General features: G+C 38.2%; 1 protein-coding gene across 1 annotated transcript in view; it reads right to left on the bottom strand.

Annotated features, from left to right (window-relative positions):
• grm7 (glutamate metabotropic receptor 7) overlaps positions 1 to 18,365 on the bottom strand; it is a gene marked incomplete at its 3' end in the record, with an annotated part of 185,972 nt that overhangs the window by 108,814 nt on the left and 58,793 nt on the right. The window contains exon 2 of the mRNA XM_016574259.1: positions 16,155 to 16,371. Coding sequence (XP_016429745.1) covers positions 16,155 to 16,371 — 217 coding nt within the window. The remainder of the gene's footprint in view (positions 1 to 16,154; positions 16,372 to 18,365) is intronic.

Genomic DNA, 18,365 nt, shown 5'->3' with positions numbered 1-18,365 from the left:
AAAAAAAAAAACACATGCACCAACGATAATGCATTAGTGATGGAACAAACAGCTTTGCATCTGTTTTAAACTATTCGTATTTGAAAAACAAGAACAACCATTTCATTTTTTTTCTAAAATAAAACATTAACATTGCGCACAACATCTTGATTCGCTAAACTTGGGGAAGGCTTGATCTCACGGGATTGTTGCCTTGTAAGCTAGCATAGAATGCTAAAAGGAAATGTGGTCTCTTTAGCTGCTTCTGAATTATTCAGAGCTAATCTGTTTTGGACTGCGCCATTGCTCTACAACGCTATTAATACTCAACTGAAACAACATGCTTTCAGTAAAAAAAGCTTCAAAATGAGCTAAATTACTTGGTTTTTGCCAAGCCAGAAAGCAGTCAGAGAATTTTAGAATGGAAAAGACTTTGGTCAAAATGATTTTCAAGTAACACTTTTGTAACACCAATGCTCTTTAGTCGTGGAAGCAAAGAAAAGCATGTTTTAAAATACTTAGTCGTCAGGCATTGATAGTTATAAAAATACAAGAGTTTAGTCTCACATTGGATTTCAAAAGGCTGGTTCTTGACAAAAAAATGGTCTGTATACAAGAAGAAAATATAAACCGCTTATAATTTAACTCTCATCTTCTCATATCACTAATGAATCTGTGGATTAAAAGCAGACTGTGGAGGGAAAAAAGGCAACTGGCTACTGGGGAAACTCCCATGGCACATTGCTCATGTTTTAAAAATTATGTTTGAGGAAGCCAGCGAGACTGAAGCTTGTCTTTGGGCCTCAGCTTGTGGTGTTAATGTAGGATTTGCGGTTTCTCTGTTCCAGCAGTGTATCTGGCTTTTAAAGACGTGGAGATCAGCCTGGGCTGTACTGTGTAACCTGCCGTTTAAAACACTTCCCCAGGCCGCAGGTATTCCAGTATGCTGTGCAGCGTTCCTGAATACATTTGCAACTTCAATGAAAGGCGCCTGAGTAAAATGTGTTACGCCTCTTTAAACCCATGCCGGGTGGCTTGTTTTCGATGTGCGGCTCGTAGTTTCGTGTTCAAAGGGCTGGAGGTGGATTGGAGCCGTTAAGCTGTCTTGAAGATTTATCGTGAACAAACCATGTTGCATAATGAAGTCATGAGTTGATGATTAACACATTGACAATTCATGGGATAAATGAGGAGTATAACCCTACATGTTCCATCCTAATCGCTTTTTGTGAGGTGTATCGAACAGCAGTTTGAGTGACAAAAACATTTGGCTAAGCTAACATAAGCAGTAGGTTAATCACCTGCTCAGTTTCAAAACCTAGTACATAGGCAACTGTGTCTTTACTGACCACATAAGTGGCCAATTTGGAACGGTTTTCATGAGCAGAAACTTTATGCATCGTACAAATAGCTCTCTTCCTCCAAACTGAATAGGTGAGTCAACTCATAATAGATTTCAGTAGTTTTGTGTTAGCATGTTGCTAAGCTACAAATGTGATGAATAGAGTGCAACAGTAGCTGCATTTCCATTACCCTTCTGATTAAACAAATTGAAAATATGCCCAATGGAAACATGTCAGTTTTGCAAAAACTCCCAAATATCACTAAAAGTGTTTACACTCCCATTTTGCAAAATGCGTTTTTTTCCCCCGCATTTACAGGTCACTTGGCATATGTAACAATCACATGATCATTCTTTAATGTACTATAACCTACATGGCTGCTCACAAGTATAAGGGGCTTTCTTTGCCATTAATGCTTGGATGACTCCTTATTTACACTGCACACATCTGTGGCGCATTATGGCTCCGACACAACTACCGGAGCTGAAAGCAGCCACTCTAGACAATGCTTTTGTTTATTCCAGCCACGCTGAGGCATGTTTTGGAAATTTCCCCAAAACAGCTCTCCACGCAATTTCACTAAAGTTACATGCCTACATCTCCTTCGAGTAAAAATAATGGCTAGTGCGCTGGTTAAAATACATGTAAACCTCCCAACATCTGTCGCCATGACTTATCACGAGAGGGGAAAAAAATCTGTTTTAGTCGCATAACATCAGTTAATGGAAACGGCGTCATTTTGCAATAGTATTTTTATCGAAATTGATAAAATATCGCAAAAGTTTCGCACAAATCTGAAAAAGAAATGCAGCTAGTGCTTATCCACTTTTTCGATGTCCTTGGTTCCAGAACCAAACCAGTTGGCTATGGGACATACCATATATTCTACTTTTATTGCAAAATATGCATGTATATAAATAGTTAAGCAGTTTGAGAGCAAAGGGAGCTGCTACTCTCTGATTGGAGGAGATTTATTAGCAAAATCATAGGCAATATAGTTTTTCACCAGGAATTCCACTGTTAAACATGGTTGTTAAAAACAACTTGGAATAATGTTGGCTGATGGCTTCAACAGAAGCATATGCCATCAGTGAACAACATCGTAGCCCACAGTAGGTCTGCCTTCTTTAAAAAAAAAAAAATTCCCCTATTGAGAAAATTAATGGGATTTTTACTTCTAAAGCCTGACTACTGCACTTAATTCTTTTCACTCATTTTCTCATGATGGGATTTCCTTTTTACACAACACACATGCAAATCTACCTTTGAGTATCTTAGGGCAGCCAATCATGCTGCCTACTTTTTTTGCATCCTAACATGCTGTCTACGTAAATAGCTTAGTAGGTTTTGGAACGGAACTGCAGATGTTCTGCACCAAACATCTCGATACATAGATCTCATTACCATTATATAAAATGACTCATACCATGATATACGATTTTGCTCATATTGCCAACCCCTACAGTGATGGCTTTCTACCATGGCAGAGCAGAAAGACGATAATTTACAAGTTACAAGTGGCGAAAAAAAACAAAAAACACTCGCTGCACAAACTCTGACCTGCGTCTTGTCTGCAGGTCAATTGCACTGTGTACCCATGCAATGCAACTTTAATCATTAATCAACCGTTCAGTTTAGAACCATCAAACAAGCCCTTAACCGAACACCTATTGATCAGGTTGGCGCTCCTGTGACAATTTTGGCAAAGGTCGAGTCACACCTCATTAGCCCATCACTATTTGAGCTTCTGCTGTCTTTTTCAAAGATGCAATGGGGAAAAAATCAGTTCGTTCCTAGTGGATCCTTCTCTCTTTTTCAGGCATTTCAGCTTCCACTGGCTGACAAAATAGGGCATAGTGGAACAGAATTCCCTGCATGTACAATTTGTGGGCCACTAGTGCTGATGGTGAAGGGTAGAGTTCTGGAAGGGGGATGAATAATGTATTGGCGAAAGACTTCGCTGTGTGAAAAGCTCTCGTTGATATGTTGGCGCCGTGTTCACCGCCTGAGAAGAACAGGGGGAGAGATATCTTAATAACAGCTTTCCCAATTCAACTCAAGACTACACAGGGCACTAAATTGTTACCTGAGCCCAAGTCGAGTCTATGTGACTGACTAGCTAATAGCCATCTGCCTCTACTTTCCTTTGATCCAGTGCTATTATGAGACTTAAGCCTGAAATCAACCAAGCATTTACAACCCAGAAACGAAGGGCAACTGTCTACAGATGCACTGAGGAACAGCGAGGTCTTTTCAGGGTCTAATTCACAGCAGTGCACTTTCATGTCCTAGTTTGCAACTCTCGGTGGTTTGTGGGAGATTGAGAGGAACCGAACCTACCACTTTCCAGGGAGAATTTAAGGCAAGACAACTGTGAAATTAAAGTGACGACCACTTCCACTGGGGATGACACTAATTGTTGAATTGATTCATTCCAAGCAGGGAACTTTTTCAATCTTGGTCCACTTAGTCCATCTCTTAAATGTAATCCAGGATCGTGACATCCACACTAATGAGTTCCCAAGTTAATTATTAAGCCAAATATGAACAAATATCGATCACATTTCATGAAGACAGCTGGGGGCAAAGAATAAAATTTGTCATTTAGCAACAATTAAGTTTCAAAGAGCTGGAGGCCACAAGCATTTATCACCAGGTGTTCAGGTTTTCCTAGATCCTGCGACTGAAGAGAAGAAAAAGTTAAGAAACTAGGATGTTTTTTTTCTGAGATCCACAAAATCTTACTCCAGTGCACTTCAGGGATAGAAAACATGTCAGAGCTGCCTACGTTGACAGTGGTTTGGTATAACGATGAATTTCAGGGAGAAGGTATGGTTCATTTTATCATCTGGGCCTTGCAGAGGTGTAAACAACATCAAGAAGTTTGCATTCAGATTTATTTGTTCTAAAATAAACCCAATAATGAATGCACTGCTATTCTTGTAACGATCTTGGATCATTTTAAGCTGCTCGTAACATTACAAATGACCCCGCAGATGTTTAATTCGCATCCAAAAAAATACGATACCACAACTCATGCTACCAGAAGTGACAGTGTATCACCAACACTTAAATGTACACCCACCTCATTGACGTTTAGTCCACAGTCTCAATTTCAGTCAACACTTTCACTATTGTAGTCATTATGTGACAGCGGTCTTGCCAAATGAGATGCTGCTCTTCGTGGATGGCATATTTACACTGATACAGCCAGAGATAATTACTCTGTTTGAAACATAGAGAGCTGCTTCACTGCCTACATAGGCAGCTGCCTAGTAAGGTGACAGATTTGGAACACTCTCCATATGCAGTATCTTTGCGTGGGAGATTTGTTCCGGGAGCTCAAACAGAATAGTATGGCGCTAGCAACGCCAAGATAATGGGTTTGACTTCCAAGGAATGCATCAACTGATAAAAATGTTAATGAAAATGTAAGTTGCTTTGGATAAAAGCATCTTCCAAATGCATACATGTAACTGAGATTGATTCCACTAGAGTTTGTCATTAGCATGTTGCTAAGCTAATAGTGTGATAGCACAAAAATACATAACACAAGATGCTATCTAGGCATATTTTTAAACAGAACATTTGTTTCTTTCAGAACGACCCAATCCGGGATGTCTCAAAAGCACTGAAATGATACAAACACACTGCCATTTTGAAGTCACTGATTGATAAATGACTTCAAGCAGAATCCTATCATCTCCAGAGCCTCTGCATGTTCACTTTGCCTATAATCCATAACCCTGATGAAAACATTGTCTGTGACACCGCAGTTGAAGGATCAAAGGTTCTGACCCGATTCTTCTGAGTCTGGACAGCTGCAAGTGATTGTTTTCACAACTGCAATTTGGATTATCCTGCTAAGCCTTCAAAGGAATTAAAAGACGTAGACGATGATGACAGAGAGATTCAAATAGCCCCGTTTCTTTCCCTTTGTTCCCTGAGCTGATCTAAAATGTGCAAGAAAGTAGCAATCACAACTAAAATCAAAGCAGTTGTCTTACCTAACGCTGGCATCAGGAACTTCCAGAATAGGATACGTAATGATCTCATTACATATTGTTAAAAATGCAGTGGACACTGGCTAATTAGCTGTATTTGCAAGACGTTTACTATTAGTGATGTACTAAAAATGACAATTCTAGAACCTGCGATAAAGGGCTGTGGATAAGGGGGCGCGCGTGGGGGGTGGGGTTATGTTAGCCTCTCACTGCCTGTATAATGCATTGGGCAGACAGGTGAATGATACAGTCACGTTCACTGTCTGAATTTCTCTATGCGCATGTCTCAGCTGTAAACGCTGTCTCATACCTAGATCCTGCACCTAGCAATGTCATAGCAACCACACAGAATACCCTAGCAGCCACATAGCAACATGATAATAATAACTATTCAGAATACCTTAGTAACCTCATAGCAACACCCTGCAGCTAGCAATGGCTTAGCAACCACCCAGAACACCCCAGCAGCCACATTTCAAAATGTAAAAAAAAAAAAACAGTCAAAATACCTTATCAACTGTACAGCAACATCCTAAAAATCATTCAGTACAACTAGCACTTTCTAAAATTATAAAATGGCTTAGCAACCACCCAGAACTCTTTAGCAACCTCATAGCAAAATGTTGATAACCACTCAGAACATCTTAGCAACCTCACTGAAACACCCTTGCAGCTAGCAATCTTAGCAACCACCCAGAACTCTTTAGCAACCTCATAGCAAAATGTTGATAACCACTCAGAACATCTTAGCAACCTCACTGAAACACCCTTGCAGCTAGCAATCTTAGCAACCACCCAGAACTCTTTAGCAACCTCATAGCAAAATGTTGACAACCACTCAGAACATCTTAGCAACCTCACTGAAACACCCTTTCAGCTAGCAATCTTAGCAACCACCCAGAACTCCCAAGCAACCACAAAGTAAAATATTAACAACCACTCAAAACATCTTAGCAACTTTATAGCAACATCCTGACAATCACTTAGCAAAAACCCATTACACCTTAGAAATTGAACAGCAACATCCTAAAAACCACTCAAAACACAACACCCTGCAGCAAGCAATATCTTCGCAACTACTCAGAATATTACAGAAACTGCAAAGTGATTTGTTAACAACCACTAAGAGCAGCAACATCCTAACAACCATTCACGACACCTTAACAACTACACATCAACATCCTAACCAGGGCTGTGCACAGACATTTTGAGGGGCAGTGGCCCAAACCAAAAATGAAAATGATATAACCAAATTTGTTTCACATTCTTTCTTGGAAAAGAAAGAATCACTACAAGTGACCAGCAGTGTTTTAGCATTACTTTAAAAGTAATGTCACAAATCAGAAAATGTCATTTTAACATCAGTGTGAACATACAAACAAAAAACATTAATGACACTAATTTTATATCATTGTAACTTTGCTTTCTATACACTTTAAGTACTTCTTCATATACCACAGCAAAAACTATAGTCTGAGAAAGTTCAAACATGATTAAAGGCAAGTGAACAGTCAGTAAAAAAAAGAAAGACACAATTTACAAGCACAGATAAAATAAACAGTTGTATTCAGATACAGAAATGTAATAATTAAGTGTAAAATAACACTGCATAGTGTTCACTGTATGAATTAAATTTAGATTAATCTTTGTTATAGCTGTTTTGTTGTTTGATTAATATTAGTGACATATTCAGCAGCACGTATTTATAGGCTGCTGTCCCTTTAAATCCGACTGCACGGATCCAGTATAATGATACACATCCGATTTCTTTCTCAGCTGGTTACATTCATTTAAAACATAACCGACTGCGTTTACGAGAATGATGGTCGAGACGGGTACTATCGACATAATTCTGTGTGTATGTGTCTGTTTAAACATGAGGAGATGCGAAAGACGAATCAACTCGGTGTTCGCGTACCGTCTGAAACGCATCTCTCTGTGTGCGTGTGTGCGCGCGCTTTGCACGTGTTCGGCAGAACTGAAGAGAGTGTGAGTCTGTCAGCAAGACGAAACGGCAAAGAGTTGTTTTCTGCAACTTATTGCACTTAACTCTTTTTAACGTCAAGCAATTCTCTGCTATATGCCTCGAACTAAAACTTTGACCTTTTGCAACATTTTGATTTAAGTAGCCTATTATTAAAATGATAATGATATCGCACGCCGTTGCGATATGCATATTGCGATATTTACATTTGCGATATTTCGATAATTTCGGTATATCGTGCAGCCCTAATACAAATTATCCCGTTGTTACAAATAATTAAAAGATAACACACTCTGTAATCATTTCAGCCTTTATTGTAGATGTTTTGATAAGAGTGGGCTCTCCCTCACTCTCGGGACCTGCTTCTGCCTCATCTTTAATGGAAGTAGGGGAGAGTGGGGTAAGTTGAGCCAGTGGGTAAGTTGACCCACCCTCTGTTTCTTGGCAACTGTACACTTTTACTGTCATGTGACCATGTTTTTTGGAACCACCCATCATTTCTGCCAGACTGTAAAAAGGAGAAACACATGGGGGGGGATGGAAGGCACCCATTTACTTTAAAAACTGTTTTTGTAGTGCTACAAAACTTTCAACCTCTGTAGCACCAGTGCTATGTGAAAAAAAAGTTAACGCACAGCCCTGCATATAGGTGATTTAGCAACATACAAAACCATGCAAACCATTTAGCTAAATATCACAAATAGTATAGCTGAATTATAAACTGCTATTTTAATGTGATGTTACTGGTTTAGTTTATCATATATACATATTATTTGTAGTTTATTTGATAGGGACAGTGTACAAGTGCACCACATACTTCTCTGATAAGAACCAGAAAATGCTTTTCATCACATTATAATCAGATATATCTTTCCACCTGTAGTCACTAATGGCCAACAAACTCAACAAACTCTGTTTTTAGGAAGGTTGCAACTTTGGTGTTCAACATATTGACTGTAAATACGACTGTAAAAGGAACTTATTAAATTCGTTTTTAAATTATTATTTATTTCACATGGGTTTGAATCAGATTTGGTCAGATGGTCATTTCACACCCAGATGGTGCATCTTACCCACTGACTCGACTCGGGTCAACACCCCTAACCCGGGGCAAACTGAGCCATGGGAACATTTTTTTTAGAACCCTTTGTCATAGATACATTCTGATCATTTAAAATGATAAGAAACTTCCTGAAATTACTTTAGATACGTTCATTGTACTGGTCTCATTTTCCCTTATCTTGAGGACACTTAAGTAAAAAATGGCTAATCTTACCCCACTCTCCCTATTAGACATTTAATTTAATATTTTACAGCATAAATCTATATTATATGCTAATAAAAAAATCATTTTGAACAGTTATATTATTTTTTTAACTATTTATAGGCCTACTATTAATATGGTTTTAAGAAAATATTATATGTTATAGATTACTAGTATAAAGTTATTATAATGGGAAATACACTTAATTACAATAATTAAAGTGTGTCAAACTGCTAAATATTCTATATGATGATTTACCTGTTGGCTTGCTGGAGCTTTGAATTCATATTTGCAATGTTGAACTGTCTTTAGCAGCCTCCCTTCACTTTCTCTCTCTCTCTCTCTCTCGCTCTCTCTCTCTCCGTTCTCTCTGTCTTTTTAATTTTTTTGTCTACAAAGTGTGCCAAGTTGACAACAGCAACTTTTGTGTTATTTATATTAGATCTGATATCTGACCGGGTACAGTAATTTGATTAGACATTCTAATTCTAAGAACATATATATTGTTATTAGCACTTTTCAGCAGACCGAGAGCAAATCATTAGCCTACCGACAGAAGTACAAAAACATACTACCATATTACTGAATCATCCACTGACTGTAATTTGGACTGTAATACCTGTTAATGCAACGAGCTTCAGGAACTGTGGTCTCCACTCTCCAGAGAGCGGCACACAGACTGTGACTGATGCTGCGGAGCGGGCGGGAAACAAGGAGCGGATTAGCGGATCTTTAGCGGAGCGGTAACAGACCGCTTTGAGCTGTGGTGATGGTGGGGGGATTGGTGAGAGGGGCACCTCAGCCAATGAGGGCAGAGGGGCAGTGGCTCTAGCCAACGGGCCACCCCCCTGTGCACGGCCCTGATCCTAACAATAACTCAGAACACCTTAAAGGGGTCATATGATGCTACATGCACTTTTACAAGTTGTTTGAACTGAAATGTGTGTTGGCAGTATGTGTACACAACCACCCTAAAATTATAAAAATCAACCCAGTGTGTTTTTTTTTTTAAATCTGCTCAAATATTTACCCCTTTCTCAAATTGAGCCGATCTCAGATGCCTGTCTGTGTGACGTCACACAGACAGGCCCCTCCCACGATAGTTTGATTGACAGTAGCGTTTCAGCACAGACTGGACTGGTGTCTTACCTTAGACCCGCCCTGAGTGAGCTGTCATCAGTCCGCCATTGTTTCACCGCTGGAGCAATTACGTTTGTTTTTGAAGGGAATGCTCCCCCAATCTACATAAATGCGTCTATGTTCGCGCGAATCATTCGTGATCTAGCTTCATCTACAGAAGAAGTGAGTGTAAGGTTTTTTTTAATGAATCTTTGCAAATCGCCTTTCCTAATATTGTGGTAATTAGCAAGTTTCACGATGAATGCGGCTAAAGTAAACAGTCTCTCTGAGTGTTTGTTAATATGTTGCTGCTTTAAGTGGTTGTTAATACATTATTGTACAGTTTCTATGGTGTTCTGAGTGGTTGCTAAGGTGTTGCTTGCTGTAGCGTGTTCCATTAAGGTTGTCAATGTGTTCTGGGTGGTTGTTAGCAATTTGCTATGTGGTTGCTATGAGGTTCTGGTTGCTTGCTAAGGCAATGTTAGCTGTAAAGTGTTGCTTTGAGGTTGCTAGGACGTTCTGAGTAATTGTTAGGATGTTGCTGTGCAGTTGCTAAAGTTCTGTGAGTGGTTGTTAAGATGTCGCTGCTCTGAGTGGTTGTTAAAATATTACTGTGCAGTTTCTAAGATTTTCTGAGTGGTTGCTAGGGAGTTCTGGGTGGTTGCTAGGGCATTGCTAGCTGTAGGGTGTTGTTTTATGGTTGTTAAGAAGTTCTGAGTGGTTGTTAGTATGTTTCTAAGTGGTTGCTACAGGGTTCTGGGTGGTTTGTAAGGCATTGCAAGCTGCAAGGTGCTGCTGAGGTTGTTAAAGGGGTCATAGGATGCACATTTTCCACAAGTTGATATGATTCTTTAGGGTCTTAATGAAAAGTCTATAACATAGTTTGGTTAAAATTGCTCAATGGTAGTGCAAAAAACACATTTTTTACCCTGTCAAAAACAGCTATTTACAGAGCACGTCGTTTTGTAGCATTTTCCTTTAAATGTTAATGAGCTCTGCTGACCCCGCCCCTCTCACAGCACCTTAACAACTGCATACCAACATCCTAATAACCACTCAGGACACTTTATCAACCTTAGCAATCACCTGGAACCCACATAGCAAAATGCTAACAACCTATCAGAACATCTTAGCAACTCCACAGCAATGCAGCCAAAACCATTTAGATCATCATAGCAACAATAGCAATGGCCTGCACCGAGTAATGTCATAGCAACAACCTGGAACACCCTAGTAACTGCATATTAAAACAATTTCAACCACTCAAAAGTACAAAACAACACACTAAAATCATAGCGTTGAGTTTTGAGTTGTAATTGTTTTAATCTTTAGAAACCGTTTCTGGAACTGATGAAAGAAACAAGAGCTGCAAAGTGTTTTAGCTCACCAAATAAAACTTTTATTTATAGTAGAAGAGTTCCTGTTACACCTCTACAATCTCTGAGAGCTTGATTACATCCAAACCACAAAAAGCCGTTTGACAAACAAACTCTCATTTAATATGAATCAAACCGTTTTCTCCTTGGCTGCCCTCATTTCAGGCATGAGTGTGTTTATTTGGGTAAGACCATCTGAACACTCGAATTACTCTAAACCAAATCACATCCTCGGCAGGATCTGTTGAAATGTTGATGAGATATCAGACAACACTTGAAGTCACTTCTCTGCAGTATTAAAGACAGGTTAGCCCTTGGGATGTCCTGAATTTTATTGGATGCACACAAAATCTATGGACAAAATCTAGACGACGTTATGTACAAGATGATGTACAAAATGTGAAAACGTGTGATCAGTCAAGTCAGCTGTGAAAAAGCTATAAAACTAGAAATGATTGTGAAAATATTGGTACAATATCATTTATTCCAAAGCTAAGAACATTTTAAAACACAAAAGATTAAAAAGTGCTCTCTTTTTGTTTCCTAAAAGAGGTAAAATGATAGTAATGTCATTTCAATATTCTGGAAAATTCTAAAATTAATCTGCATAAAATCTGTAATAAGCTTTCAACATTAAAAAAAAAAAATCCTAAAGTTATTAACAATGCCTCAGTATACAACCAAAATCCAATAGCAAAATGCCAACAACCACTCAGAATATCCTAGCAACAACATAATTCCTTAGAAACTGCACATTGGTGTGCTAACAACACTCAGAATATCTTAGCAATCTTATGACAACACCCTGCAGCTAGAAAAGCCTTAGCAACCACCAACAACACCCTAGAAACCACGAAGTAAATAGAACACCTTAGCAACTGCACTAGCAACCACTCATAACATCTTTTAACAACACTCTGCTGCTAGCAATGCGTTAGCAACAATCCACAACTTCCTAGAAACCAAATGTTAACAATCAAGCAGAACACTTTAGCAAATGCACAGCAACATCCTAACAACCACTCAGAAGACCTAACAATCTTATAGCAACACCCTGCAGCTAGCATTGCCTTAGCGACTACTCACAACTCCTTAGCAAACACATATCAAAATGTATATAAAAAACAATCACACAGAACACCCTAACAAATGCACTTCAGTGCATTGACAACCACTCAGAACAACTTAGCAACTGCAAAGCAAGATCTTAAGAAACACTCAGAACATTTTAATCTTGTAACACACCCTGCTTCTAGCAATGCCTTAGTAACCACCCACAACACCCTAGCAACCACATAGCGAAATGCTAAGGATCAGACAGAACACCTTAACAACTGTGCATCAGTGCACTCAGAACAACATATCAACTGAAAAGCAAGATCCTAACAACCACTCAGAACATCTTAGCAATCTTATAAAAACACCCTGCAGCTAGCAATGCCTTAGCAACCACCAGAACTCCCTAGCAACCACTCAGAACAAGAAAAACATTCAAAACCCATTTTAATTCCATAATGTAAAAGTTTAATCTAAAATGATATTCACCAAGGAACATCTTAGCAACTACGCATCAGTGTGCTGACAACCACTCAGAACAACTTAGCAACTTTAAAGTAGTATCCTAGCAATACTCAGAAAATCTCGTAACAACCTCCTGCAGCTAGAAATGCCTTAGCAACCACCCAGACCTCCCTTACTACCACGGCAATTTTATAAATCACACAGAACCCTTTATTAAGTCAATGCAAAGATGAGAATAGATGTGAATTCACACCGGGCGATATACACCTCAATCGCATCTTCCGTGCAAGTTGAAAAATTTGCATGACACGTTGTCACGCAAGCCAATCAGTCCAGTTGTATCAGAAAATAGAAGAGAGCATTACATGATGCAATATTTTTATTCAAGTGACTGACACAAAAACATCCCGCAAGTAATCTAGAGCGATAACGCAAATCGAATATTCTATTTACGTTTGAAGTGCACACACTTTTAGCAACTATGCAATGCGTTAACTGCCACTCAAAACAACTTGTACCCTGCAGCTAGCATTTCCTTAGCAACCACCCAGAACTCCCTAACAACTACTCAGAGCAACTTAACAACTGCAATAAATAAATAAAAATAAAAAAAAGGATTTCCAACCCATTTTAAGTCCAAAATGTGACATTTTTCAAACTAAAATGATATTCAACAATGAAAAAGGGCGGGGTTTAATTTTATTAATCTTCATTGATTTGTATTCATGATTAGTCTTTCAAACAGCTGTCCATTTCTTACATGAAGACTGCGGCAATGTTTCCTTAATGTATTTCATGAAAAAAAAAACAGACCACCACAATCCTCAATACAGCATCCCGAGGGCATTCAACATGCATCTTTTTGGAAATGCTCTCAGGTGCATCTTCTCCTCTAGTGGACAGAAGTTCAGTGAGCACGTTTAATTTGAATTAAATGTAGCACGTTAAAGTCTTTATGTCAGCAATCCCGAGGGCATTCAACATGCATCTTTTTGGAAATGCTCTCAGGTGTATCTTCTCCTCTAGTGGACAGAAGTTCAGTGAGCACGTTTAATTTGAATTAAATGTAGCACGTTAAAGTCTTAATGTCAGCGGTTATGCACATGCATACAAACATACTGTAGCTGAGGATAATGAAGTCAAAGACATTCCACATCACACAGCGCTGGGTTCTCAACCATATGAAAAAGCATTTCCATCGTCTCCCACAGGATAAGCGCTGTGCCACTTGTGCGCCAAAGCAATAAGAGTGATAAACAGTGCGAACTGCCACTCATACAAGATAATCAAATACGCAAATTGGGATCATTAATAACTGTCTCCTCTCTTCAAATCCTGAGTGGACTGTAAATTGCTTCATAAATACAAATTAATGAACAAGCTGGGGTGGTTGGCAAATCTGGCATGCGAAGAGAAGATGACAAATACCTGAAGGTAGGTGTGGACGTAGGTTTTTCGTTTGGTTTAATTTCAAAATAAAGACTGGAAAAATACTCGTGATAAAAGACTTGTGAATAAGCGAGAAATGTTGCTAATCTGAGCTCCACCGCACTGACAGAAGATATATATTCCACCTCACTGCTAAATTGGACAGTAAGCCCAATTAACAGAATTCGCTGAGTGCTGAAAAGCCTCTGTGAATCCAGAGAGAATCCATATGAGAGCTGCTACAACATAAATATAGTTACTCACAGATTTCTATATGCCATTTTGGATTTTGAATTAAAAATTCTTATTTGACATAGCAGGTTATAATACCGTTTCTTCTGTTGTGTTCCATGAATGAGGCTCAATGTCCCTATCAGTAAATGTACAGTAAAAGAACATTCATTATCCGCCTAAATTTGTGGCCATAAAGCAACCACAGTGAAAGACCCTGCCAAACAGCTCTGAGCACTGTTGTTTTTGCCAACATACTGACCTCTGCGCCAAAGTCTCCTTGGGAAGCCTTAGCACATATCATAAGAAGCCGTTCCCTCTAGCACTTGAGGCACTTCACACTCAAAATGTTGTGCTTTTTTTTTTTTTATTATGCGATACATTTAGCCAAAACATTACAACATGCTTAATCTCCCCTCCAACTCAATCTCACAGGAATATGAATGTATTTATTGAGGTGTCGATTTTGTATGAATTTGCACAATGTGAATTGTATGGAGCTCCACACATGACATGCAGGAAAAAATATATATATATTGTGCCCACAGATAGAATTCATTCTCTGTGAGGTGTAGGCATATTATACAAAAACTAATGAATGAGACCGTACAAATTAGCTGCCAATTTGCCAAAACGTTAAATATAGTTACAAATTGCTATGAGATTGTGTTGTGGTTTCCTAAAGTCAAAAATGGCATCTATTTTCCTTCTATAATGCAATGTATTTCAGTATAAATAGAACATTAAATATATTAAAAAAAACATGGTGGGATTTTATTTATTTTTTCCATCTGAAAATGACTGGATCATGAAAAGGTTTAAAAAATAAGGATGAAGTCGAAAAAGGAAAGTCCTTGAAAGATGACTTTTGAATAACTGACAAAACATTCTGAATCAAGCTGAACGACTCAAGCTGACGAATCATTCACAATAAAACTAGCACTTATAAACACTTATAGCACAATAAAACTTTTTATATTATATATTGCATTTTGTCAATTTTCAGTTTTGTACACATCGGTGTATTTATCATTTGTTAATACAACTGATTTCAAAAAGTCGGTTGAATTGTTTTATAGAACCACTTCAATGTTTTTTGGTTTGATGAGTCTTTAAGGTAACCAAACTCATTATGAAATGAATCTTGGTGCAATGATTCTGTGAGTTGAAGAACCGCTTGGCTGTTTGGCAGGATCTGTAATGAATTGAAACAGCCCATGAACAAAGACTGATTTTGTGGACCAGTTCAACAGATTCATTAAACAGTGCAACAGAATGGTTTGTTTACAAATTGACCGTCCCTACAAGACTTCTCACGCTTTTCTTAAAGAGCATGAAACAATCATGAGGTTATTTTGTTGACATACCATAGGCCCCATTAAGCAACCCCAATTACTCATCATGTCAGGTTACACCTTACCATCCAATTTGTGTCCTAAAAGTCAGGTTCCAGTAATTGGCTTCACTCACTAATGAGGGAGACATCTGGAATTAATCTTCTTTACTCGGGGCACATCACACTTTGTTTTGCAAGACATTTCTGTGAAAAGTGTCTCAGAGACACAACATCCCCACCGTTAAGAGACAATTGTGTTATTTACATATTCATTTATTTGAGAGGTGAGCTACTTGTTGGGGGAAACACTGCAAATTGATGGTTTGAAGCCATCTCAAGCAATCGACTTTGTATTGTAGAGATGAATGAGCAAAGCAATCCAAACATTTCTCAGTGAATAAGGCTTGTTTTTAAAAATATCATCTGTAAACACTGACGAAACTGACAGGTTGTTATTAGTACAACCAAAATAAGTCTTAACAACATTTATGTTTACTTATGCAGAGACTGCTTTGAGTTTTTCAGGACTTTATCTTCAAAGACTTCGTTTATTGTTTTGTCAGACTCACCCGCTTCTCTGGAAATCTGCATGAAGGCCTCGACTCCTTTCTCGCCGTAGCTTCCCTCCGAGGCCACTGTAGACACGTAGTTCCACCCCATCAGTTTCACTATGTCCACCATGGCTTGCGCCTGGAAGGAGTCGGGAGGTACGACGCGAGAGAAGAAATCGTATCGGCGGTCATCGCTCAGCTCTGGAGCGGTGGAGGCGTAGCTGATCTGCGGAATCTGAAACCAGGCGAAAAGAAGGCGGTTAGATTCGCTGCGGTTGCTAAACGGAGTTGGCCCAATTTTTATTTCCGTCAGCTCTTATAATGAAAAATAATGCAGTATTTCCCGCCGTGATTCCGTATTGAATGTCAATTACTCAAACTTTCATAGGCAATTGTATCTGCCGGCTGTCTTTTTGACACGGTCATAATATGAATGCTGGTCTACTGTGTGTTTTTGCAATTAAACTTATATCAAATGGAAACTGAGACAAGGCTGCGCTGATTTTGGATCTCTCTCTACTGCCGCAAGTGATACTTACTTAAATGGGCTAATGTAACACTATTTAATTTTTTCCTCAAACCTTAATTTTATTGAACAGAATGTATTTTTTCTTAAATGTATGTTTGTTGAGTGTCACTGTAATTTGTGTGTTCAATGTTGCGCTGGGTTGAAATTTTTGGTTGTAAAAATGTTGGTAACACTTTTACTTGAAGTCTTTATGTATAATGCATATATTATAGAAAATGGTGGTTACAATTATTTATGAAAAGATATAATGGATTACATTAACATATATTATGAATATCATTCAAAAGTAATTGTAAACAGTTAAAAATGTATAATAAAATTTGCAGATTCCTTGTTACATGTGAAATTGGCTGTTTGTTACGTGTTTTAATGCATTATACTTTCTAAAGGTGTAACAATGAATAAATAAATGCATTATAATAAATTATAATAAATATAAAGAAAGGGAGAACATGCAAAGGTGCATTTCAGCAAAATTAATGCATTAACAATACTTTTATAATGCATATTATGTAAAGGATAGTGTCACCAAAAAGTTTACTTAACATAACACATGACAAAATAATTTTCACATACAATATAAATATAAAAATACATTTTAAACCCATTTACATTGATGCAAAAATTAGACCTGTATCTCCATGTTAAGAAGAAAATTTATAAAAAATGTTGAATCTTCTTGACAACAATGATTAAAATGATGATTCTTCCAGTTGAAGAAAAAATAATAGCAGCAATTACATTAATACTGAAACATATATTGAATACAATCAAAATACAGTATCTATATGTATTTTTAGTAATGTCACCCAGTCCTAATCGTGCCTGACTATATGGTAAAGCAGAAAGACCAATCCGCTGCAGTTTGGCATATGCATAATACAAATTTGGTGTTTGGCAGATATCAGAAACAAACAGAAATAGACTTTCACATCACCCACCAGCTGTCGGTGCAAGCCGCAGCGCCACATTTATCATCTTGGACAAGCTGCATAATATACTCATTGTTTTTTCAGTTATGTAATGAAACAGCAAGTGCCACATTTAAGTCGTTCACCTCAGAAGAGGTCATGCTGAGAATATACACAAACACTAAAACGATCACTTAACACCATTTAGCATAAAATCACACCGATTCTACTCCCATGTCCTCCTAATGTACAGTCAAGGATGACTTCAACTCTGAAATTTGATGATTCAACCTCTCGAAAATGATGAACTATCTCCTGGAACAAAGCTTGTTATGAAGTTATGAAAATGTCCTTGGCTGAGGCAACAGACCCCAGATGATCATCAATGACGGCCAACAACATTCGGGCTATTTTCCAGCGTGTTCAATAACCACTTGCTTTGAGTCAAATTTCAGTATTAAGGGGGACCTGGATATGTAAATGTCTTCACACAATTTCAGATAAGCTAATCTGCAGCAGCCCTCGCTAGCAAGCTAACAATATCCCGTATTATCCACCAAAGCCCAGGCATGTTTTCTATTTTCTGACAGATGCTTTGTCACGTCTTCTGCGTTAGAAGTCTTGCACTCAAATTCTGAGCAATTCACAGTTATATTATCAAGGCATGCAAAAGCACGCTGTGCCCAGACTTCATGTGACATTTTTCTCTGTTTACTCAGTAAACACAGTAAAGTAACCTTGAAATGACCCTCAATAGGCTAGTTAACAAAAAAAAAGTTATGTTCATTT

This window comes from Sinocyclocheilus rhinocerous, unplaced genomic scaffold (genome assembly GCF_001515625.1).
Source record: "Sinocyclocheilus rhinocerous isolate Xijiao unplaced genomic scaffold, SAMN03320098_v1.1 scaffold1886, whole genome shotgun sequence".
Taxonomy (NCBI): Eukaryota; Metazoa; Chordata; class Actinopteri; order Cypriniformes; family Cyprinidae; genus Sinocyclocheilus; species Sinocyclocheilus rhinocerous.
This window is presented reverse-complemented; position numbering and strand designations above follow the sequence as displayed.